The sequence below is a fragment of the Physcomitrium patens genome, chromosome 4 (assembly GCF_059467195.1).
Source record: "Physcomitrium patens ecotype Gransden chromosome 4, ASM5946719v1, whole genome shotgun sequence".
In the NCBI taxonomy this organism is placed as follows: domain Eukaryota; kingdom Viridiplantae; phylum Streptophyta; class Bryopsida; order Funariales; family Funariaceae; genus Physcomitrium; species Physcomitrium patens.
In genome coordinates, this window is record NC_143413.1 from 2,411,131 (window position 1) to 2,435,564 (window position 24,434).

The 24,434-nt window shown below is 31.3% G+C and overlaps 1 protein-coding gene across 3 annotated transcripts; it reads left to right on the forward strand.

Annotated features, from left to right (window-relative positions):
• The first annotated feature begins 19,190 nt into the window (after positions 1-19,190).
• On the forward strand, positions 19,191-23,610 carry LOC112281197 (uncharacterized). Of its 3 annotated transcripts, none has more exons than XM_024517448.3 (3): positions 19,191-19,594; positions 19,776-20,270; positions 21,108-23,610. In XM_024517448.3, exons 2-3 carry the CDS (start codon positions 20,150-20,152, stop codon positions 22,931-22,933), a joined length of 1,947 nt encoding a protein of 648 aa, XP_024373216.1. In that variant the 5' UTR covers positions 19,191-19,594; positions 19,776-20,149; the 3' UTR covers positions 22,934-23,610. The 3 variants fall into 3 exon arrangements, with proteins under 3 accessions (XP_024373216.1, XP_024373218.1, XP_024373217.1); XM_024517450.3 differs by having other exon boundaries at positions 19,410-19,594; positions 20,157-20,270; XM_024517449.3 differs by having other exon boundaries at positions 19,493-19,718; positions 20,157-20,270.
• The last annotated feature ends 824 nt before the right edge of the window (positions 23,611-24,434 follow it).

Consider the following 24,434-nt stretch of genomic DNA (forward strand, 5'->3'; position numbering starts at 1 on the left):
GGACTTATGATGGATTTGAAGAAGGTTTAAACTATTATAGATTAGAATATTTTAAAAATAATAAGAGATGTGAAATACTTTTTGGACTTTGCCAATTACTGTCAGATCTTCATTAAGAATTTTTCTAAAGTTGTAGCTCCTCTTACACGTCTTACATGCAAATACAAACTTGATTGAAAGAAAGAAGTTGAAGCATCTTTTAAAGCTTTTAAGTTGGCATTTATTTTTGCACCAATCTTGTATCGTGTCAACTTTTTGAAGGCATTTTTTATGGAAATAAATACATTAGATTTTGCTATGGGTGTTGTTTTGTCATAAATAAGAGAAGATGATAAGCTCCACTCAGTAGCTTTTCATTTTAAGCAATTTTCAGTAACTCAAAAAATTCTAAGTTCTTTATTGTCGATCTCATAATTAATTATGAGATCTACAATAAGGAACTTATTGTAATCATGGATTCTTTTTAAAGTTGGCATCATTATTTAGAAGGCACTTTCAATTCAGCCATTCTATATATAGATCATAAAAACTTCAAGTATTTTATGTCAACACATATTTTGAATCATTGTCAAGCTTGTTGGAGCATGTCTTTGTCAAGATTTAAGATCAATATTAGTTATCAACTAAGAAAACAACAAGGTTTGTCTAATGCACTTTCTAGATGTTCTTATCTTATACTTAAAGAAAGAAATATAGCTTTTGATTAATAAAAGATAATTTTAATAAAGCCAAAATAATTTCATCTTCGAATAGTGAAATCAACATTAATTATTGATTCAACTTTATTCAAACATTTTCAATCAAATATGTCTTTTAATCTTCTTTTTCCTGATATCAAGAATACTTCTTTTAAATCTCATGATACTTCCAAGTTTGAGTTGAAGAACAACCTATTTTATTTTGAAGGATGCCTATATGTTCTAAAAAGAGAAGCATGTTTACGTATTCTTCAAGTATGTCACAACTCTATAGTAGCATGACATTTAGGATACAATAAGAATTTATACCTAATATCTAGATATTTTTGGTGGTTACAAATGTGGAAGGCTATAAAAGACTTTGTTCAATCATGTGACATTTATTCAAGGTCAAAAATTCCTTGTCATCGACCTTATGGACTTCTTCAGCCATTACCTATTTTAGAACAACTATGGTCTTATATTTCGATGGATTTTATTACAAATCTTTGAATCTTAGGTTCATTTGATTCTATATTTATGATAGTAGATCATTTTATCAAAATGGCATATTTAGTACCATACACAAAATCTATCACAGGTGAAGAAATTGTCAAGCTTTTTCTTGATAATATCTATCAATATTATAGATTACCAAAAGATATTATATTAGATAACGAGATTTAATTTGTATCAAGATTTTGGAAAATTATTTTTGAGATTCTAAACTTAAAAATAAAGCTTTCTTTGGCCTTTCATCATTAAATTGATGGACAAATAGAGCATATTAATGAAGTTTTGGAATAATACTTAAAGTATACTATTAATTATCAACAATACAATTTAAACTTCTTCTTGCCATTGACAGAGTTTGCTTATAATAATATAATGTATTCTCTTATACAATAAATACCTTTCTTTCCCAAGTATGGTTGCCATCCATGATTTGATACTTTTGACTTTTCAAAAGTTAATAATCCTACGACAAAAGATTTGGAAAATTCTTTGTTTGAGCAATATGCAATAATAAAGGTGTAATTAAAGGAAGCTCAAAAATGACAAAAGATCAATATGGATGCCTATCAAAAGAAACAACTACAATTTAATATAGGTAAAAAGGTATAGTTACTTCATCATAATATGAAGACTACTTATCCTTGTGATAAGATGAACTATTGCACACTTAAACCTTTTCCTATTTGTAGACAAATCAATCCAGTTTCTTATTGATTACAGTTATAGGAGTCAATAAAGATCTATCTTGTCTTTCAAGAATCTCTTTTTGAACCATATAGGATTGTGAACATACCAAGAAGAAGACAAGCTCTACTTCCTCCTATAAAAGTGAATAATAATGAAGAGTTCGAAGTAGAAGAAGTTCTAGACTCAAGGCAGTGCTAAAATAAATTAGAATATCTTGTCCATTAGTGGAGATATGATATTAGTGAATGCACATGAGAGCCGATAAAAAATCTTCCAAATGCAACAAAGACGATAGAGGCTTTTCATCAATGATATCTATCAAAACCAAGATAAAAGATAGCAAAACTTTGTTATAAATGAAACACAATTTAGCAAAAGATTGTATTCTACCTTCTATCTTTGTTTATAGTTTATGTATAATTATAGAATCAAAGAAATAGAGAAACAACAATTGGCAAATTCAACTCAAAAGCCATCATTTGTTGACTTACCAGATGAGACGTTGTAATTATCACTGCCTTTAAGATGACTTAATAGAAATGAAGACCCTCAAGAATGACATATTCTTTCTCAAATAAATGGCAAGACACAACATATTTGATATCACAACCTAGGAAAAGATTCTCAATGTTTGGTAATTTTATTGGAAGTAGGTACACCTCCTAATAGTGTTGCAAATATTTTATATGAAAGAAGTTACAAAGGTTTTAACAGTAACTAAATCATAAGATGGTCTTCTCTTTGTTGTCATGTTGTAATTTGGCTACCATGTGAAAATAATGTATTTATATATTTAATACACAATATACTAGACAATATGGAAAAAACCATGTTAATAGATTTTTGTTGGTCATAGCATATACATAGATTACTATCCCAAAAAATAGTTATTTAAAAGAGCTTCTATTAGAATTAATATAACTTTATTTTCTTTTGATAGTGACTTTTGAAGTTGATCTTATTAATAGTAACTTTTAAACATTTAGAATCATCCTTGTTAGATATTGGTGATCCTTAAAGTTTTACTTTGTATCTTTTATTTGGTGTTTATAGCATATAATATGTAAATCTTATATGAAAAGAGATTGAAGAGGGATTTTGGTAGCAAAAAAGGTAGTTAGGGCACCCATATGAATGAATGGAGATGGATGATATAAATCTCCATTCCTATTGGTCAAAAATCATAACCATTGGACTTCAAGGAGGCTGCCCGAGGCCATATTAGGTATTAGAGTTAGTCTTTCAGGGAGATTCAAATATCAAAAGATAAAGTTGGCAAGTTTAGATTTTTGACTATGGATTTGGTGCAAATTTTGAATCATTTGAAGTTTTTATAAAGGAGATATAGGTGCTCAAAGTCAAGGTGTTGATTTTGTACCTATTGTCTTTTTTTTTAGATATAATGCATGTGTACAGAAAGTAATTAAAAATCAGCAATTAGAATTGGAAAGAGCACTTTCTTGGCTATACTTTGCACATACTATTTGATGAATTCTAAGCTAGGATAAGGGAGATATTTGAAGTTGAAGTTAGTGCTTTGAATCTAAGGAGTAGTAAGTAACCTAAATTACTAGTGGTTGTGTTTTGAACTATATCTTGTGCAATTTGACAAGATTTTGGCCAAAAATTTCTAAAAATGTATATTTTCATGTTATTAAACTTTAAACATAAGATTTGTGGCATTTGGATTTTGGATTTGTAAGATATGAAGAAAATAGTACTTGGGTGCTTGTGAATAAAGATTTTAGAGTACTTTCTAGGAATTTTAAGATGCTAGACGATTGGTAGTGAATTCATAGTTGAATTTTTTTAAATTAAAGCTTAAGGATAAATTATATTATACTTGTGAATTTAAAAAAAAAATAAATAATTTGATCGAGAGATATGAATTTTTGAAGTTTGGAAAGAAGAAATCATTTATAGGAATATTATAATTTGAAGGAATTTTATTATAATTTGAACATTTTATACATGATAAAGGAATTTTTGGAAGTCAAGACTTTATATCTATATATATATATATATATATATATATATTGAAGATGGATATGTAGAGCTATTGTTAAATTTTGATATAAAGGTGAGCTTTTGAGAGAAGATTATGGATTTTCTTTGGAATTATTGAAAATCTAACTTATCAGCAAATGATTAGTTATGATTTGGTATATCCAAGAATGTTAGGGAATTTCTAAATATTTTGAAAAACTTTATGTATAAACCTAATTAAATATAAAAGATTTTACTACTATAATATCTTTTTGATATTTTAGTATTTATTTTTTTTTACTTAAAGAATAAATAACTTATTGGAGCTTGGCCAATAAATTAAAACTAAACTGTCTACAACTAAGTATCCAATGTATTTTCAAATAGAAAATCACTCAATATGACACTATAAATTAGAGTATTATCAATAGATGAGAAGACCTATCAATTACCTTCAAAGAGAACAAAGTTCAAAGTATGTGACAAATATAATTTGTTGCATCTTAGACTTCCTCAACATATGATTACCGCTCCTTAAGGAACTCGTCCCTAGAATAGGAGAGAATGTCATGGATATATATCTATTGTAATTATTACTTAGGTAGGTAGAATTAGGTAAAAGTAGATTAATTTCATAATACTTTCTACAAAAACTTCCTAGAAGCTTATTAGACATTGTTTTGACTTTACATATGTTTGCAGTTCATTGATAGATTAGAAACTTTGTCAACAAGCTATATATATGAAGTTTTAAATTAATTCTTCCTTAAAAATATGTTAGGTATTTGTTTGTGAAAGAAATTTATATAAACACCAAACTTCTTACAATCCAAAAAAATAAATAAAGTGTTTAAAAACACATGTTTTGACAATGTTGATTTTTTTAGATATCCTAAATTCAATCAATTATAGTTTTTATCAAATGTAAATTACAAATAAAGCAATCATAAACTACCTAAAAAAATGTTTAATCAAGTTTTAATGAAATCTTGAAAAAACCTTTAATAAATTCCAAAAACTCTAAATACATCCTAACAACTTTTAAATAAATCTTTAAAAAATAATTAAAAGCCTAGGTAATTGCTAAACAACTTCCAATAGAAATTTTTTAAGTATACATTATCAAATTATAAATAAATATTGAATAAATTTTATAATAAACTTAAAATTAATTAATTAATTAATTAATTTTACATTGTAAAGAAATTCTAACAATCTTTTTATAAAATCCATAATAAGACTTATAAAAAGAATATTTTACTTTATAAAAAAATTGAGCAAATTAAAACTTTAGAATCCTAAAATTATTTGGTTACTAATTAATTTTAAACTATATTCTTATTTTCTTTTAAATTTATTAATTATAAAAAAATTATAAATTAAGAGAAAATATCAAAATTCCACTTGAATATTAAGTGACCTCATTTTCTAACTTTGACTTTAAACTTTCAATAGTAAGATTTTTATTGTTTGGTTTTTTTTTGTATTCAAAATAGATATAAATCTTGTGCTTTAAGTCATATATTATTCTACAAACTTTCAGCTTAATATAATTAGCAAATCTATTAATTTTTAAACTAACAATTCTGATTATTATAATTAAATTGAATTTTGATAGCCTTAAATTTAACCTACAAACTAAGCTAAAATTCAAGACATGCATTGAGCAAAGGCAAATGTATAAAACTAAAAAATACCAACTATGGATCTATTAAAAAAAATATCATACTACAAAATATCTAAACTAAAATTAAATTCTCAAAGTATAGAATATTTATAATATAAAATATAACTTTAATTAGCCCTCAAAAAGTTATTACAAATCTTCTTTACATAATTCTAATATTTATAAAACCTTTTGAAAGTCTCTTCTCTCAATTCACTTTTTGATCAACAAATGAATATCTTTTTTTTCATGCATTGTCTTAATCTTATATACATTAAAAAGTAATAAAATTAAAAAAATATATAATTATTCTTTAAATAACCTTAAAATATTATTTAAATTTATTATTTTTATTTTTATTATTTATGCTATTTTTAAATTTACTAATATTACTAATCATTGTTTGTCTTTATTTTTCTTTAGGATCTTTATAACACAAAAACTACTTATTAAAATTATAAATTTATTAAATTTTAATTGTCTTACTATCTAATTTTTATGTTTTTTTTTGGTCATTAATTTTCAGCATGAAATAAGCATGTGTAAAATTCAAATTTTTTATAATACAAAAAATTATGTAGTTTTGGTATTACATGCTAAAATACATAAAAATATATATATATATATATATATATATATATATATATATATTTAAAATTTTGAATTCATAAAAAGCTCTAAAATGGTATCATACTTTCTTTTATTCTTTTAAGCACAAAAATAGTAGTACTTAATCTTGTCTTCATATCTTATTTTAAGAAGTTTTTAATTAATTTTTTTATTTGAAACCTCAATTTGGAAACATATTGATTAATTTACAGAAAAAAGTTAGTTCTTTATTTCTGTTCATGTTCTATTTTATGTTATTAAAAATATTCTATTAAATATAATCTTCTTTTAATTTTTAATTTTTTTATGGTATCTATTATATTTATTGTATGTATGTGTATATATGTATATATGTATATAATTTGGAACCATTTTTTATTTAATTTTAAATTTTTATCATGTAAGAACTTGAAATAAATGAGTGAAAAGCAATCCTATACATGCTGAAAAGTAAATAAATATATGTTCACATTTTATTTTAATTTAAATAATTAGATGAACCATATATCTTATCATTAAATAATCCTTTGAGTTACATATAATTTCAATTTTTTCTGACATTAAAATAGTTTATTCCTTTACTAATTTAAAAAACTATATTTAATAGACATTGCAAGATATATGTTTTAAATTTTGTTAAAAATAAGAATTTTTCTATTTTCTTTGTTTATATATATATATATATATATATATACATATACATATACTGGTTTCTGAAATCAAATTCTTTTCACAATATGATATAGTATATTTTACAATAATTAAATCCAATGTTTTTTGTACTTTGTTAAAAAAACTGGAGATTGATTGGTTTACTTACTTATTACAAAATGTTATGCAAATCTAAGAAATTAAAACAGCTAATAATTTTCAAATTCTAAACTTCCCTTGTGCCAATTTAATATTCTTGCACAATTTACCATCCACCTTCATTTATAGTAATGACTTTAGGTCTATGTTAATTATACAGATTTGTATGTCTTTTGATCCAAACTAATATTGTTCTTTTTGTGAACCTCTATAGATTTATGTATATATTTGTTTATTTATTTATACTTGTGTGAAATAAAGCTTTAAATAAATATACAAAACATCCTCTCATGCATATTCAAATTTAATAATCTAAAATATATTATTAATGATAGATGAGACAAGAGAATACAAAAATTCAACATTGTGTGTTAATTAAAGAAGATAATTACAATAAATGTATATATATATATATATATATATATATAAAGAGAGAGAGAGAGAGAGAGAGAGAGATAGATAGATAGATAGATAGATAGATAGATATGCTTTGATAATTATTGAAGTTCTTTAATATGTTTAATATCTTGTATAATAAACATGGTATGTAATTAAATTTTGTTTTCAAGGTTTTTATAACACTGATATTTGACATAATAAATGTTATAGTAGAATTGAGTTCTAGTTTTTTAATTCAAAGTTGAAATATTTTTGTGTTTATGTTTTTATATCCTATATATATATATATATATATATATATATATTCAAACTTATTTTTTAAAACAAATGAACAAGTAAAAAAATATTTGTATGAATTTGAGTAAGCCATTAATATTTTTAAAATATTTTTTTAATTAAACCAATTATCAAACTTGAATTAAATTATTATTTGAATATAGAGACAGAAATAAAAATATCATTGTGTTGACTTGGAATTGGAGATATATTGTGTAGTGCAGAAGAATCATTTGGGTTATAGAGAGGACACCAATAGGAATTGTAATGAATTTCGACAAAATAGTACCAATTAATATTCAAAGAATAAAATCGAATGTTATTCTAACAAAGCCAAATTTAGAATTTCAACAAGAGTGTTTGAAACTTTATATCACATATATTGCATTGTAGAAGTCAAATATACGTCACATATTCTATTACTTGCATTAACAATTGGTAATAAGGTTATTATTCTTGCAAGTTACTTTATTTGGTCATTTTTTTACATATCGTAGATTAAAGTTGTAATTTTAATACTATTAAATTATTGGAATGTGATCTTTACAATTTTATCACATTTCAACAAACAAGAATTTAAATAACTTTTTATAAGTAATGTATTTATGCTATAATTGAAATTGGTGTCCGGAAATGTGACACATGTGTTGTGTTGTACAATTGGTGTAATACAAGTAAATATAAGTTTAATAGAAGTTAGATTCATGAAGTTAAGAAGGAGTTGAAAGTTGTTAGATTGTGGTAAATTAAAGAAAGGACATGAATTGTGAGAAAGATGGGAATAAATTGTTGAAGTATGGAATTAAATTGAATTCTTAAATCTATAGGTAAATTTGAAGATTTAAGAAAAATTAATCATTGAAGCATTTAATATCAAACATAAAATACTTTTGATAAAAAGAGAGAGTAATAAATATTTATTTTAAGAGACTAAAATAGATTCCAATAAATAGTTATATTTCTACAAAAGTACACACATGCAATAGAATCTAAAAATGAGTTTTCAAATTTTGACAATTTGGATATTAGTAAAAGATATTTACAGTTTTTTTGAATATATTTCTGATTAAATTTATACTTTTTTATGAAAGAATAATTTCTTAAAAAATGTGAAAAGAAATAAAAATAAAAATAAAATGGAAAGAACTTAGTTCAGAAGTATATTTAGCATATTTTAAGGTTTTTTCCTTCAACTTTTGTTTAATTTAGGAATTGACTTGTAATATTTTCTGATATTGAAATTTCTTTTGTTTTGTTCTATCTTTTTATTTCAATTGCAACTTGTTATAATATAATTCTTATGGCATATTTTAACATAAACTTTTAACTATTTATTTGGTCAAAAAAACTTAAAAGTCCTAGGCTAAATTTTTAGATTTTGAATTTTTTTTTTTTTTTTTTTGTTTTTTTGTTTTGTTTGTTTGTTTGTTTGTTTTTTTTTTTTTTTTTTTTTTTTTCATTTAAGTAACATACATATGTTTTTGTAAATTTCTTCTTGTATGAAGGTTGTAGTATATTAAAGTTATACATTATTACAACCATTTATACTTTTATTTTAGCAATGTATTTACATGATTAAAACATTTCTATAAATGTGTGACTTTAAAATTGACACCAAATTTTTATAAAAACTAATGTTGATGCTTAAAAATTTCTCAGGAAAAAGATATTGGTGCATTTACGTAGATTTTACAATTTAGTCAAGTAAATGACTAAAAAGATTAATATAAATGTAAATTATAATATGGTAAAAAAGTACATATAATTTTTTGAACTAAAGCAATAGTGGTGTTGGTTTGAGTTAGCCATCTTTTCTTAATACCGACATTCCAAAATTTAAGAAAGAAAAAAAAAATGATTTTAAAGAAAAAATAAAATATTTTTCTACTTTTATTTATATGTATAATTTTTTTATGAATATATTGACTCAAAATAGATCTTATCATCAAAAAATTAAAAAAAAATGTATTTTCTTCACCACATAGGCTTGAATTAAGAGTATACATAGAAAATAACATATCTTTGGAATTTTCTCATTTATAGATGAAATTTATTCTAAGAGTAGGATTAAAATAAGTCTCTATTTTATAAAATAAATAAAACATATTAAAGTCCTTCTAACAAGTAAAGAAGTAACATTACAATAAAGAAAAGAAAAATAAAAAACTAAGTTAATAAATAGAAGAGAAAAAATAATAATAATAATAATATATATATATATATATATATGTATATACTTTTGATTAGCCCTTGTTGTAGTCAACTTTGTTAAAGTCAAAATCTAATTATACTCAAACTATTTTATTAGTCACAATCTATACCAAAGATACTATACTTCTATATAAAGTCAATAGTTTACTTGTCCTTGAGAGGTTGACAATAATGAGGGCCAGCAATATATATCTATTTAAGTAATAGATGGGTTTTTTTATTTAAAAAAAAAAGAATAAAAAATAGAAAATCTCAAACCATTCATTTTAAATATATATATTAATAAATTTTATTGAACATTCTACTGATTTTTGACTTTTCAAATTTCTTTAAAAAATTTGCCCAGAAAAAGACTTGATAAAAATTTCAAGTTACAATACTATTCATATCATGTAAGAATTAAATATATTTTACCTTTTTTTTTTTTTCTTTTTTTGTATTCAGATTAATTTTTCTAAGCACAAAACCAATCAAATCACATTTGATTAATTTTTTAATTTTTTAACCAATCAAAACTATGAACACTTGTGACTTTTGATCGTTTGTCCCAAAAGTCATAGTTTGTAAAGAATATGAATAAAATAAACTAAACTACTCCAAATGTCATAAGAGTATTATTAGTCTTGTGTCCCAACTTCAAAATAAGAAATTATAAAAACCCAACCCATTTCCCCTACTAGCATCAATCAATTATTAAATCAGTTCTTTTGCTAAGTAGCCGATAAATTTCTAAGAAACTTTTACTAGACCACATCATACTTGTCCAACTACCACAATTTAAATAAATATATATATATATATATATATATATACATATATATAGATATGAATAAAAGAATCATTTCTCTCTGTAACTATTTGGTGGAAATGTAACTGTGATGAGCTTCTGGTACTTACGCAAGATCTGCTTCCAGCTTCATGCATCAGTTTAATGAAACAAGTAGAGCTCAAAGGCGACAAACTGGAACACAAAAAAAACGCATGTCGGTGTGGAATAAAGCGTGCAACGTCGATCAGTTCCAATACCGACGTGAGCCCACCCTCCGAAGCTGTGCCGTCGAAGACGATACACATCGCAGTCAAGTTGCAAATCCTCTGCAAGCTTCCAAATTGTAATGTGGGTCAGCTCCCAGAATGTGGAGGCCAACATCTCATGCATCCATGCATGCAGTTGATCGATTTTTCAAGTCTGGAGAAGGATCATGTGACTGACGGCAACGGCACCATTTTGTGGGGCAGGATTGATAAGCCAAATTGGGGTGATAAGCCACCCACCTTCATTGCTCTACTCGGCGCAGCAGGTCAGCGAGCAAATCCCCCGATTCGGTGATTAACTGTCCACTGCTCGGTGATTTGCGGTGCCCTTGGATCGGCTGGAAGCAAGAGTGGGAATTATAATAAAGCTTGTCACCGTGACTGACAATCCAGAGCCTCATCAAAGCGCATCGCTTCATCCCCTCACGACTTCCCCTCAATTGTGGGTGTCAGCAGCATCGTACCCTCAACGGTTGAATTGAACGCTGTCTGCAATTTGTGGCTCCCCTCGTCGGTGGCCGTGTCGGTGGTTGAATGTCAGAAAGTGGCGAGTGTGAATCCATCCTTTGCAAGCAATTCACTGCTTGCCTTTTGACACTTTCTTTGTTGCACGGTTGGAGAGCGGTTTTCTTAAAATGATAAATAAATAAATGAAAAACACTTTTTGATGATGGAATTGTTCAGGTGTGTTTGACATATATCTGCCGCGTGTGAGAAGAATGAGAAAATTGATTGATTGTGTAAGAAATAATGAACACACAGACTTGTTCTTCAAAAAGGTTTGAAGTTGTATGGACTTTTACTTGTGTGTAGCAAAGATGATTTAAAAAAAGTCATTAAAAATTATGCATGTGTGTGACTATATATGTATATAAATATATATATATATATATACACATACATACATAGAGTGATATATGTATTGTGATTATGTCAGTTTGCAGAGGGAATAAAATCTTATTACTTATTATGCAAAATTACACCTGGAATGAGTGTTTTCAAAGTAATACTAAGTATCTTCTACGATGAATTGTTTTAATTTTATGCAGTTTTTATGTGATAAAATTTAATATAAAAAATCAGTTAAGTAAGTTTTTTTTTAAGCAGTAGCTTTCTGACCAAATAATTTTATTACCTTTGGTAACTATTGAGTTCTAAAATATCAAAAGTTAATGTGAGATGATTTCTGTGGACAATCACACTTCTTTGTAAAAACAACATAAAAATAAAGCAATTTTTTTAAATTCGAATGAAATAAATATGATTATTTCATTTTTTTTTTACAATACAAAATCAGATAACTGAACCATTGTGATACCCTCATGATATTCACTACTTTAAGATCAATAAAAGTGGACAAAATCAATCATTATATGGAAATGCATTTTTTAAAAACAGAATAAAATGAAGACTCTACATTACAAAATTAATGCAAGAACAAAACTTTCTGTGTTCCTTCGAGTTATATTGCTCCACTTTAGAAAGTTTCACATCAGAAAATACTCCTGACTTTTATGTTGTTATTGCTGTTTAATTCCAGAAATCAAATATTATACAATTAATTTTAGTTTGTTCTCATGTCTCATTCTTATACCAACTTTAAATCATGTTATGAAATGTAAAAATTATATATATATATATATATATATATATATATACTTGAATTCCTTAAAATATGTAGTATATTCATATCGAACCATCTAAATGAATTGGTGAATGAACTTTAATGAAGTTTAGAAGAGATTAGAGTTCTGTATTGTTTCAGTAGGAGAGGAAGAAGTTGCATCAAAGTAGGAATTGCGAAAAGGTTTTCAATGCAACTCTTTCAGCCAAACTAGAAGGTCATTGTTGACAAGTTTTAAATCTAATTTCTTTCTTTGATGTCTGATACGAATACATAAAAAAATGCATCTATCCATTAGAATTTTGAAATAAATCATAAAAAAAATTTATATTAAAAAACTTGAGAAATAATTCCCCTCTTATAAAACCACAGTTCCAAATTCAGTACCCATTCTTCTTATAATTTAAACTTCACTCGATTTATTCAAACACCGAACTGTATGTAACAATAAAAATAAAAAATATATGTATTGTTTGTTTTGTTTCATGGAAGTAGTGATTCAAGCATTCACACTTACACTCGGTCATCCACATTCATTCCAGCACGGTCTTGGGTGACCAAAGGCGAGGAGTGTGAGGAGGAGGAGGAGGAGGAGAAGCTCATACCCAGTGGGAAATAATGCATCGGGCAAAGATACCATTTTTTTCCCTGAAACCCTAACCCTAACCCTAATTAACTCATCCCATTATTATAATTCATTGCATTTCGCTTTCCCCAACGGCCATAGGGTGAGATCAAGCCCTGAGGCCATCCCCTAAAGCATGAATTTAATATATATATATATATATATATATATGTATATATATATAGAAATCACTCTTTCTTTTGTTCCTTCATCATTAAAGGCTTAGGAGAGAAGAAATAGGAAAAGTAGATAAATAAATAAATAAAATGTAGATAAAAACAACAACAACAAAATTATAGCAACAAAATAATACCCCCTTTCTTACCCATGGCCTATAGATACAGTTAAAACTTGCTCAATCTTTGTGGCACTAACTTAATATGTATCATTTACTTGAGGAAAACACCAATGCTCATTGTTGATTCCCTTTGATGTTCTAACTCAAAGTCATTTTTTGTTTGGTTAGAACTGAATGGACAATAATTCATGACACCATATATATATATATATATATATATATGTATAATACACCACCTTGATTTAAATATTAAATAAATAAAGAAATGTGGCAAGTGGGTTATGGTGGCAATAGCGAAAACTGTGATGACAATAGTAATATCGTTAATTTATTTATTCACTGATTTCTTTACTGCACTTGGAACATAAAGTATTAAACAATACACGAGATGCTGGTCATGTTTTCTTTTACAATATAGATTTAAATACCAGAAAGAGTTTAGCTTTTTTTAAAGACGACCTTGAATTCAACTTATGCTTATTTAAGAAACACGTTTTTACAACTCTTTGAAAGCCATTCAAACAGTGTTTCGAAAAGCACATTAAAAGAAATAAAAAACAGCATATTGATGATTATTGACATGCAAAAAGTGCACTAGCTAACTTTAATAATAAATACACTCTTTTGATATGACTGTTAATAGAAGAAGCTTCTAGATATATGTATGAATGCACATTTCTTAACAAATCATGGACTCAAAAAAGTCCAACGATAATAATTTGAGTTCAAGGTTATCTTAATTTTAGATTTAAGAATCATGTGATGATAAAAACATTAAATTAATTTGAAATTACGAATCAAAAACATGGGCATGAGATTTTGAAAATAGTTTGAAAGTGCTGTGTATGCTGTTACTCTTGCTTTTATCCAAACAAAATACAATAAATAAATTATATATTAAAGGTTTCATGAATTTATTCAACTAATCCAATTTTACCAATAATTTAACTTCATATTTATTAAAATTTTCAGATTTATTTTGTTTTTTTTTTAAATAATACAGTGCTAAAAATGTTATTCCTTCCCTTTCTAATATTAAATCCTTTGAAAATTAATCAAAATACATTCCTATACATTTAATGTTTGTTTATTTGTTTGTTTGTTTTTTTTGTTTTTTTTGTTTTTGTTTTTGTTTTTTTTTTTTTTTCCTTCAAATTTAAATGTTAAAGTATTGTCAAAGTATTTTGGAGGTTTTTTGCTTCAAAATATTTTACCAAATTTTGCAGTCAAAGTAATCTGAAGACTAGAAATAATTGATATTACAAATATTTAATTAGAATAGGAGCATTACAATGCAAAAAATCATGTATAAGCTATATTTCATTAAAAAAAGATGACTTTGAATATTTACAAATTCATTATTTGCTATTTTATAAAAAATTCTCCTAATGAATGTACTGTAAATAAAAAGTGTAAAATAATTTAGATGCGAGATTTATTAGTTATGTATATATATATATATATATATATATATATAACATAATAATAAGTTTGCAATAACTTTTTTGAATAATGATTACAAGCTATCATAAAAGGATTCTGTAATTAAAAATTGAACCAACAATCGTTCTATAATTCTAAAAATATCAATTTTTACAAGATTGGTTATTTTGATCATATTATATTGTAATGAACTTAATTTGACACTATACTTTATTTTTCTGAGCATGAAATCAAATTGTGTACTATTTGTAGCTTTTTGGTAGCAATACTTTTGTTACTTTGTGGAATCGTCACATTTATTTTGAAGCCTACTATTACTACTAGCAAACAAAGACTCTGAAAAATTGTTTTAGGTTTTAATTCGATCCAAATATTTAATACAAGAAATAACTAATGTTGTGATTATATTACAGAGATAGATATTAATTAGTTACGAACACCAAGAGTAATTTACAAATGTGGGAATATTCTTAGAAAACCTGAAAAGCTATAATACTCCTACAGAAGCAATAAAAAATATTCATTAGTGCACTAATTAAAAATGGATAAAATAATTTAATGTCATTCATGCACCACATTTTTTTTTTATTATTTGTTCAACTCAATCACCATATTTATTACTCTTTTTTTGAGCAAAATGACTTTGATGATTTGATCAAATTTTAAATCTTTCCTGTTATTTTTTTAGTTTGTATGGAGCAAAACAATTATGGGTACTCTTAGTTTTGACAAAATAAAAGGACTAATTTACCTAATTCTTCGACATTTTCTTAAGTATAAAATTTAATAAACTCATTTTCTAAAATAGTTTATTCTTAATCAAAGTGAAATCAAACGTGCTCAGGATTTCACTTGATTCTAAATTTTATAAATGCACTGTATGTATTTGTAGTTCTATAATATGTATCTATGCATTCGAATTAACATTTACTACTTACTTAAAAAAATTGGGTAAGGGATACTTTGAACATCACAGTTTATTTTTCTTAAGATCAATGTAATCAAAGGTCATAAGAATAACTGATTATACTTATTCAAACATTCTTGTTACAAATAATGAATTTATAAATTATATCAAACTTAAGTTTAATAGAAATAACACTTGGATTGATATTGTGAAGGGGATTTAGAGACAAAATATTTGTTCAACTATTTTTTTGTAATCTTATGTAAATTTTAATCTTGCAGAAGTAATTGCATTTTGAATTGCAAAAAAGTAAAAAGTAAGAAATAAAAAGTAAACAATGTGATACATTGAAATTAGTGTTAAACAGAACTTAAGATTCTGTTGCTAATAATCTGTGAAAGGAGTTCCAATAAAGTAAATTAAGATGTTTCTATATCAAGTAAAAACAAATATATGATAAATTACGAAGTTAATACAAAAGGCGTGTATATATATATATATATATATATATATATATATATTTAAAAATAATTATTCGATATTTTACTATTTATTGAATAAACAACCCATATTAAAATAGATGTAAATATTTGTTTTTCAATAAAATAACTCTGAATTTGAAATGATTCTTAATATCTTCATATTGTATTATTAAAAAAATTGCACCATTATGTATTTACATTTATATGATCATTATTTATCTTTCATGCTGCACATATATTGCTAAAAAGAATGGAGTTATTTCAGTTCAATTTTTACCATATATATACCAATTAAAGACATTCAAAGATTAATTTAAGGTGACTCTCAATTTTTGGTGATAATATCATTGTTGTTGTTTGTTTGTTTGTTTGTTATTTTCTTCATTTAAGTTTCATCTTATAGTTTATTATTTATATAAAAAAAATATAAAAAAGTCACCAAAACTCAGTTCTTACTCATTACTTAAGATGTGATAAAATTTTAACAATTTATTTCTTTATTTCCAGTATTAAATTTTATATTGTGACACTTTTTACAATGACTTTACCCTCTGCAGAAGTAATATTTAATCCTTGAAAACCTTCAACAAAGTATAGTATTTGATTGTTTAAAAGGATAGACGTAGATGCTATTTTTGTGCTGTTTTTTTAGATCTTGTGTACAAATTAATTCAATTTTTGAAGTGTTATGTCTAATGTCATGAAGGCCAAATCTGGTGATTGTAGTTATTTGTAAGAGTAATAAGTTTTATTCAGCAGAAAAAAGTGATATAATTTGTTATTCATTTGCTTGTCAGCAAAACAAATGAATATTTTAATACCAAATAATAAGACAGACAATTATGGGTAAATTTTAGTAAAAACGGCCTTTTATGTAATGAAAAACACAAGAATAATTAGATTGGACTTAGTCAATTTCAAATCATCAGACACCTTCTTGTGAAGAAATGTAGACTAAAAATAATCGGTTTTCAGATGATGCGGATACAATAAGAAAAAAACAAAAACAAGTCTTTTTAATCTTTAGACAATATCTTCGATTTTTGCGTAAGCCAATTTGAAATGTTCTAATAAAAGAATCCCATAGTTTTGAATGATCCAGTTGCTTAAGAAGCCACATGCCTAAAAACATGTTGCAATGCAATTTATTGGGATTTGTAGTGTTACTACTCCATGTGTCTAAAGAGATGTTGTGAATATGTTTTATAAGTTAAAATTTATTGAAACGATTATTTAATACATGATTAAAAAAATCATCAAATGCATTAAAATTTTGATGTAAAAGTTGGAATCTGAACAAAGAATGATCATTTTTGTATGCAAAATTAACATAAACTGTTAAAAACCTCATATTAATTAGAATAGCTTGACATGTGTGAGTTACAGAATTGTTGTCACAAAGTTCTAGAAATATTATTGTTAAGTTTTAAAAAACGTGCCACTCTTTTGAAATACTTTATTTTGCATATTTTTTAATATCAGCGCTACTTTATCAAAATGCTTGAATTTTTATGAAATTATAAATTATAATATTGGATACATTTTTGTTTACCTATTTACTCATGAAATATATGTTTTTGTTTGTGATACATCCAAAATATTAACAAAATAATGTAATATTTATTTTAAATATGTAAACATTCATTTTTGAAGCAACAAATTGTGTATTTTAAATATATATATATATATATATATATATATAAAATGAAAAGGGAACAAAATTGCAGGTTCTACAAACGCATGCCATGTTGAATGAAACGGCCTCGAAGACGTCGAAGAAACGAGGCCTCTTACTCTGCAACGGCTCACTCACTCACTCGCCTGCTTCGAAGGAGGAGGAGGAAGAGGAAGAGGAAGAGAAGGAATCGCAGGTTGGGGAAGTAGAATCCGGCGCCGAGGGAGACATGGAAGAGGAATCGTGTCATTGTGTATTTGTGTGTGTATGAATGAGAGAGCACAGACACACTACCACTCTTGAAGGTCTTTTCAATCTGATTTCGGACACCTTACGCAGCAGCATGCGACACAGCCCCGAAGGTGCAACAAGAAGCACCGCACAGTACTACACTACAGCCATTTCTGACCCGCTGTGGATGGGAACGCCTAGCTCGAATTTAGAAAGACCGGAAGCCAGTAATTCTTGTCATCCAGATTTGGTCGCTGCCCCCACACATCCAATCTGCCAGGACCATGCATCGAAAGTGTCACTTGGTCAGCATCGTGACCACCGTTTGCGCGGAAACGACGACGCGAAACTTCGAGCACATGGAGACCCGAGCGCCGGGCGCAAGGGCGTTGGTAGTGTCAGCAGCTACAGCCAAAATCCATTTCGAAAAACAGATGCGGAATAGATCTGGCGCCACCCAGTGGAACCCCTTGGCTGGCTAAACTTGCTCCCTTTTTTTCTTTTTTTCTTTTTCTTTTTTCTTTTCTTTTCCATCCCCGCGCATCAGCCACAGGGGACTCACTCGCGCGCGTTTTCCGCACCGCGGAATTATCCCCCGTGCCTCGTCCGCCGATCGAAATCCCTCCCGTAATTTGTACCACGGGCCGTGAATACCTCCCCAAGACAAGAGAACGAGAGAAACACTGTCGATCCAAATGTCGTTCATCGGTCGGCCGATCCGAGAATCTTCTGGAAGATTTCAAACACGGGGATTGTAATAGCAGACGACTGGCTAAAACTCGAGAGACCCAGGTGTAGGAAACAGTGGAAATCTGCTCTGCGAGCACCATAGCCAAGAATAGGCTACAAAGGAGAAACGTATGTCGCAGAGGGAGTACTAAACTGGGCTAGAAACTGGGTTGGCAAAAGACGTCCGCGACGGTTTCTGCGGAGGAAGAGTTGAAAAGCGGTAGGATGAACAGACTGCGATGAATGAGGGACGCAGTGAGCGAGAGAGTGAGGGACGAAACGAAACGTGAGGAAGTTGGGATCGGTGAGGACTCCACAGTTGCTAACCCAACAAGAGGAGTGAATCGCCACGCGCAATGAGCGGCGGAGGGCACTTACTTGCGCGGCTCGGCGCTGGGTGAACGAGCGATTGGTTCAGAGAGTCGTGGCATTGGTCAGACCTAAGGCCTTTCTCTTCCACCCTCCCCTCCACCCTCGCTTTGTGCCTGCATCGCGTCGTCCCCCCGCTGCAGTCTCTATTCTCTGCCAGACACCTTGCAGTCTTGCACGTCACCCACCTTCTTCCCCTTTCCTACCCTTTCCTATTTCCCTACTTGTGCAGGCTGCAGCAACAGCCGAGCCTTCCAGCTCCTGTGCGCTCCTCCAGACGCGGAGAGCTCTCGGGAGCTCTGGCCTTCTCGCCCTGGGGTGGCATCAGATCATAGCCTGGTAGGAGCCCCAACCGAACCTTTGGTTAGGCAATGCACGTCGTCCTCGACGTTGGGTTTGTATTGGTTGGTCTGCTGGACATGAAGGGGCTGTCTATGTGACGCCTTGTTGGAGGGTTGCTGAGGTATGAAGTTGTTGGTTCGGTCGCGGTGGTTTGTTTACTGTTGCTCTTGTGTTGCAGACGTGTAGAGAGCGGTGGCGTGGTGGTTTGGTTTCAGTGTACTGGTTAATCACATACAGAGCTGGTGAGCTTGTGCATCACTGGAGATAGAGAAAGAAGGGATCTTGCATTAGTATCAAAGCAGTAGATGACAAGGTTGTAGGTCGCTGCATTGGCGGAAAAAAGAGAAAGAGAAGCATGAATGGGAAGTGACGGCAATGTGGAGGAAGTTCTCGAAGTGGAGTGGGAGGGTGGAGATGAAGATCTAACGGCACTGTTGTGCAGTGACATACTAGTCGCAAGTCACAGATAGGTGTTATTGGAAGCATTAGTGGACCACAGGTGTCTGGAGCCTCGGCACGCCTTTGGGTTTCTATTGAGTTGCAGTGTGGTGCATGGCAGTGTGGAAAGCAGGCGCGTCGACCTGCTTTCAGCTTGGCGGAATGGGGACTAGTATGAAGATCTTATTGATGGCATCTGTATTTGTATCTCTTCTCGCGGCTGTTTCGGCCACTGGTATGTCTCTCTCTGGCATCCTGAACTACTTCCCGTTCATCAGGCTTAAGTCTTGCTCGACTTGCCTGTGTCAAGGTTATCCCTACTTAATGAAAGTAATCGATGTTTCCTTTTTGGAGACTCTGAAAGCATGGTGTAATCACTGTACGTCAAAGTCTGATTTGAGGTTAATCTGGACTAGGTTCGTGTGAAGTGGGTTGGACCTAGATTATTGCAGTGTCGGCATGTTTGGTTACGCATAGTTGGTTCGAGCATTGAGGTAATGCCAAGCAGGTCTTTTCCCTTTTCTCGTATAATTTGGGGACACAGATAGGAATTCCCTGCGTTTTATAAGTTTAGGTCTTCATGTTCTAATTTGGCACAACAGGCCCGCATGGGATAGCATACCACCCTTACATGTGTTCCCTTGACCAGATGCTCCTGTTCATCTCATGCTTGCTCATGATGGCTCATCGTTGTCTGAGACGTGTGATAAGCGCTTTCACTATGCATTTTTCCGTAACTTTTTGCCTTTTACTTGCCGACTATTTCGGCGAACTTCTTTTAAGTATGAGATCTGATTGCAGTCTGAAGTTCTGAAATAGAAAGCGCTCTAGACGCATCACATGGATGTTGAGTTCCACGTGTTTGCAACTTGTATAATCGTGGTAACATATTCTACTTCTATTGTGGATTCTGCAGTCAAGTCCGTTATAGACTGTTGTTCCTATTCTTATTTCATTCGGACCTGATGTCGTATTCGATTGTTCCGTGATTGATCTTTGGATTGTGTTCGCTTTCATGTATGATAACATATTTGAGATGTGGTTATAACTCATGCTTGCTTTCTGAGGACAGATGAGAATCCTTTCTTTGGTAATCGTCCCATTGGAAACCATCCACCAGGTGTGGGTCACCATCCTCCCGGAGTTGGTCGTCACGGTCCCGCGTGGAGTAAGTGGAGAGCCTACATCGCTCTCCAGGCATGGAAGAAGGCAATCGTCGATGATCCCAATGGTATCCTCGATACATGGGTTGGGAAAGACGTATGCGAGTACAAAGGAGTTTTCTGTTCCCCTCCCGAGGATCCAAATCTCTCTTATCTGGAGGTGGTCTCTGGAATAGATCTGAACGAAGCCGACTTAAAGGGTCCTTTGGTGCCTGAGCTCGGATTGCTTCGCGAGATTGGACTGTTCCACTTGAACAGCAATCGGTTCTACGGAACCGTCCCCGATTCATTCAGGTACATGAAGACCCTGTTCGAGCTCGATCTCAGCAACAACCATCTCACCGGAGAGTTTCCTCAGGTGCTTCTGGACATCCCCCTTCTGGAATATTTGGACATCCGTTTCAACAAGTTCTACGGCAAGTTGCCGAGGGAGCTTTTCTCAAAGCGTCTTGATGCTCTGTTTGTGAACAACAACAACTTCAACGGCGAGATTCCCGACAATCTTGGAGAGTCTACAGTCTCTGCTTTAGTTCTCGCCAACAACTACTTGCACGGGAGCATCCCCAAATCCATTGGAGACATGAAGAACTTAAATGAGATTGTCGCTCTGAATAACGACATCGATGGTCAACTTCCTGATAACATTGGTAACCTCAAGAATGTCACCCTATTCGACTACAGCGACAACCATATCACAGGAGGATTGCCGAAGAGCATCAAGGGCATGTCCAGTCTAGAGACTTTTGATATGAGCAAGAACAAGCTGGGTGGCATTGTCACGGCCGAGCTTTGTGAATTGGACAATATCAGCGCCATCAACTTGGACAATAACTACTTCACTGGTGTTGCTCCTTCTTGTGCTGCCCTAGGCGATATCTTGTCTCTCGACGGAAACTGTGTTCCTGGTTCTCAAGGACAGAAGGACGCAGCCACATGCGCAGCATTCTACTCCCCTCCATCTGGTGGAACTCCTAACCCAACTCCTCCATCCCCTGTTACACCCTCTCCTCCTCCACCCTCACCATCTCCTCCTCCCCCCTCACCATCACCTCCTCCTCCTACTCCTGTTACGCCCCCTCCACCTCACCCTGAGCCAGAGTGTCCAGAGGGTTACGCGCCTGGATACAAGTCTGGCACCTGTTTCATGATAGTAAAGGAGCCAAAGACCTGGTCTCAAGCCGAGTCTTACTGCCGCGAGCATTCTGATGGTAACTTGGCAGCGGCTGCTGATTGGGCGGAGCTTGAGGATCTTGGTGTCCTCTGCTTCAAGTCGAATGTAACAGTATTTGGCGATGCAAGTAACCCTCTGGGTCTTGGTTGCTTCTTGGGCGGGCGGAGGCCGTACTCACTCAATCCCGCAACCAAGGGTTGGAACTACCCCTTGTCTCCCTGCGTTGAATTCAACCAAACTTGGTGGAACTACGGTGAGCCCAACAACCTGGGAGGATACGAGGGCTGCCTCACTGTTAAGTTCGAGTCTGAGGAGCAGGCGAGAAACCCTGCTAAGCTTCCATACATGCTGAACGACCTGAGTTGCGACGTCCGGCTGCCGTTCATCTGCGCATTGACTAGGTGCGAGGATGTGGGATGCGATTTGCCTGAGACTTGCAAGACCTTCGGTGACAAGCAAGCTAAATGTTATTCGGACCACAGGAACTCGGTGGGCTACGGCTGCGACTGCAGTGCCGGGTACTATCCAGATGGCTCTGGAGCATGTGTCCCTCGTAGCTCATAATTCATCAGGGCTTGTGCTTTCTTTCGGACGTGATGTGGTTCAGATGCCGTAGATAACGCTGCAGTGCAGGTGGAATGGACCAGTTGGGCGACTTGGATTAGCAGCAGGTAGTGTATGTGGAGAAAATTGCTAGGGATTAGACAGATCTTGGATGGTTTATGATAATGGCTGTCGGAAGGTGGAGTGATGACATCTCGGTGAGTGTTGCATCATCTCTCTCCTCCCAAGTGGCAACTAGACAACAGGCAATCAAAGATTGCTGATTAGGTGGCCTTGGGTGCATTTACTCGTCCCACTGCCCTCCTTGCAGGTTAGGACAGAATGTCTTCGATGAGGAAAGGGTTTTGGTTAGATCGGGCATTTGTCGATTTCTATCCATTTAACTGCTATGCCAGATACTTATTAGGCGGTGGGATCTAGGAGGGTGGAAGAGCTCTGTGCACTTCATTGTGCTGGGCCTCTGGGTTTTTCTGAGTTACCCCTCTGCCGATTCTTTGACAGTGAATAGTTTATTCATTTAGAGTGAGCTTTCTTATTTTTTTTTTTCTTTTGTAAAAATGTGGTGTAACGTTGTGCTTGAGCCTACACTTCATTTGTTCGCTTTATCTCTTGTCACCTCATTATGTAGTTCTTCAATAAGACCTCAGTGACCATGTTTACCACTTTTTACTTCGCCACATTATCTTTCGACTGTTCGTATTGTTTGTATTATGAATACATATAATTACTTGTTTTGCACTCTAATTTCTTCCACGTCAGTCTCTTGCCGCCACGATTCCCCGCATGCTCTCTGTCATGGATGTCATGAAGCATATTATTCCAGGTGAATGTTTCAGGTACTTCATTGTCTCATGCGTTTGTATGCAATCGTCACAGTATCTGCAAATGAGTTTGACAAGATTCAAATGTCTCCAAGTCGAAATGATAAGACTCTGGATCTTTTCTGTTCGCTCCAGAGCGAGTCATTGAATGACCGTTAAGCTGACCGGTCTGCACTGTCTGGAACTATCTAGAGTGACCAGATGTGATTAAAGAACAATCCTTAGCTGAAGAACCGTTACTTCGGTAGTAAAGAAACGATGATCTTGTCGTTGAAACTGCATTTTCAAATACGTAAACGAACAAATAGAATCGTATGAGGAGCCTTGTACCTACCATGGCAATCTTCCAATATTAAATTGCATCCTTTCTAACTTTCAATCGAAACCCTAAGAAACTTCAACACTTGATCAAGTTTCTACATTAACAATAGCCGAGGTCCATTCATTGAAACAAAAAGAGAACCAACTTACAAACCATAAATCCCACTACTTTTTCAACAACTGGATTTAACAAAAAATCCAGTAAAAAAAGCTGCAAAAGTTTACAAAACACCGATTTATTGGCCTCCCACAGCTCAGCAACGCCATGCCAACGCTCATCGGATGAATGATATTCACACAAGACGATAAAACGTTCATCCATGAAGTGGAGCTCGACGAATGTCGTCCATGTGGTGGAT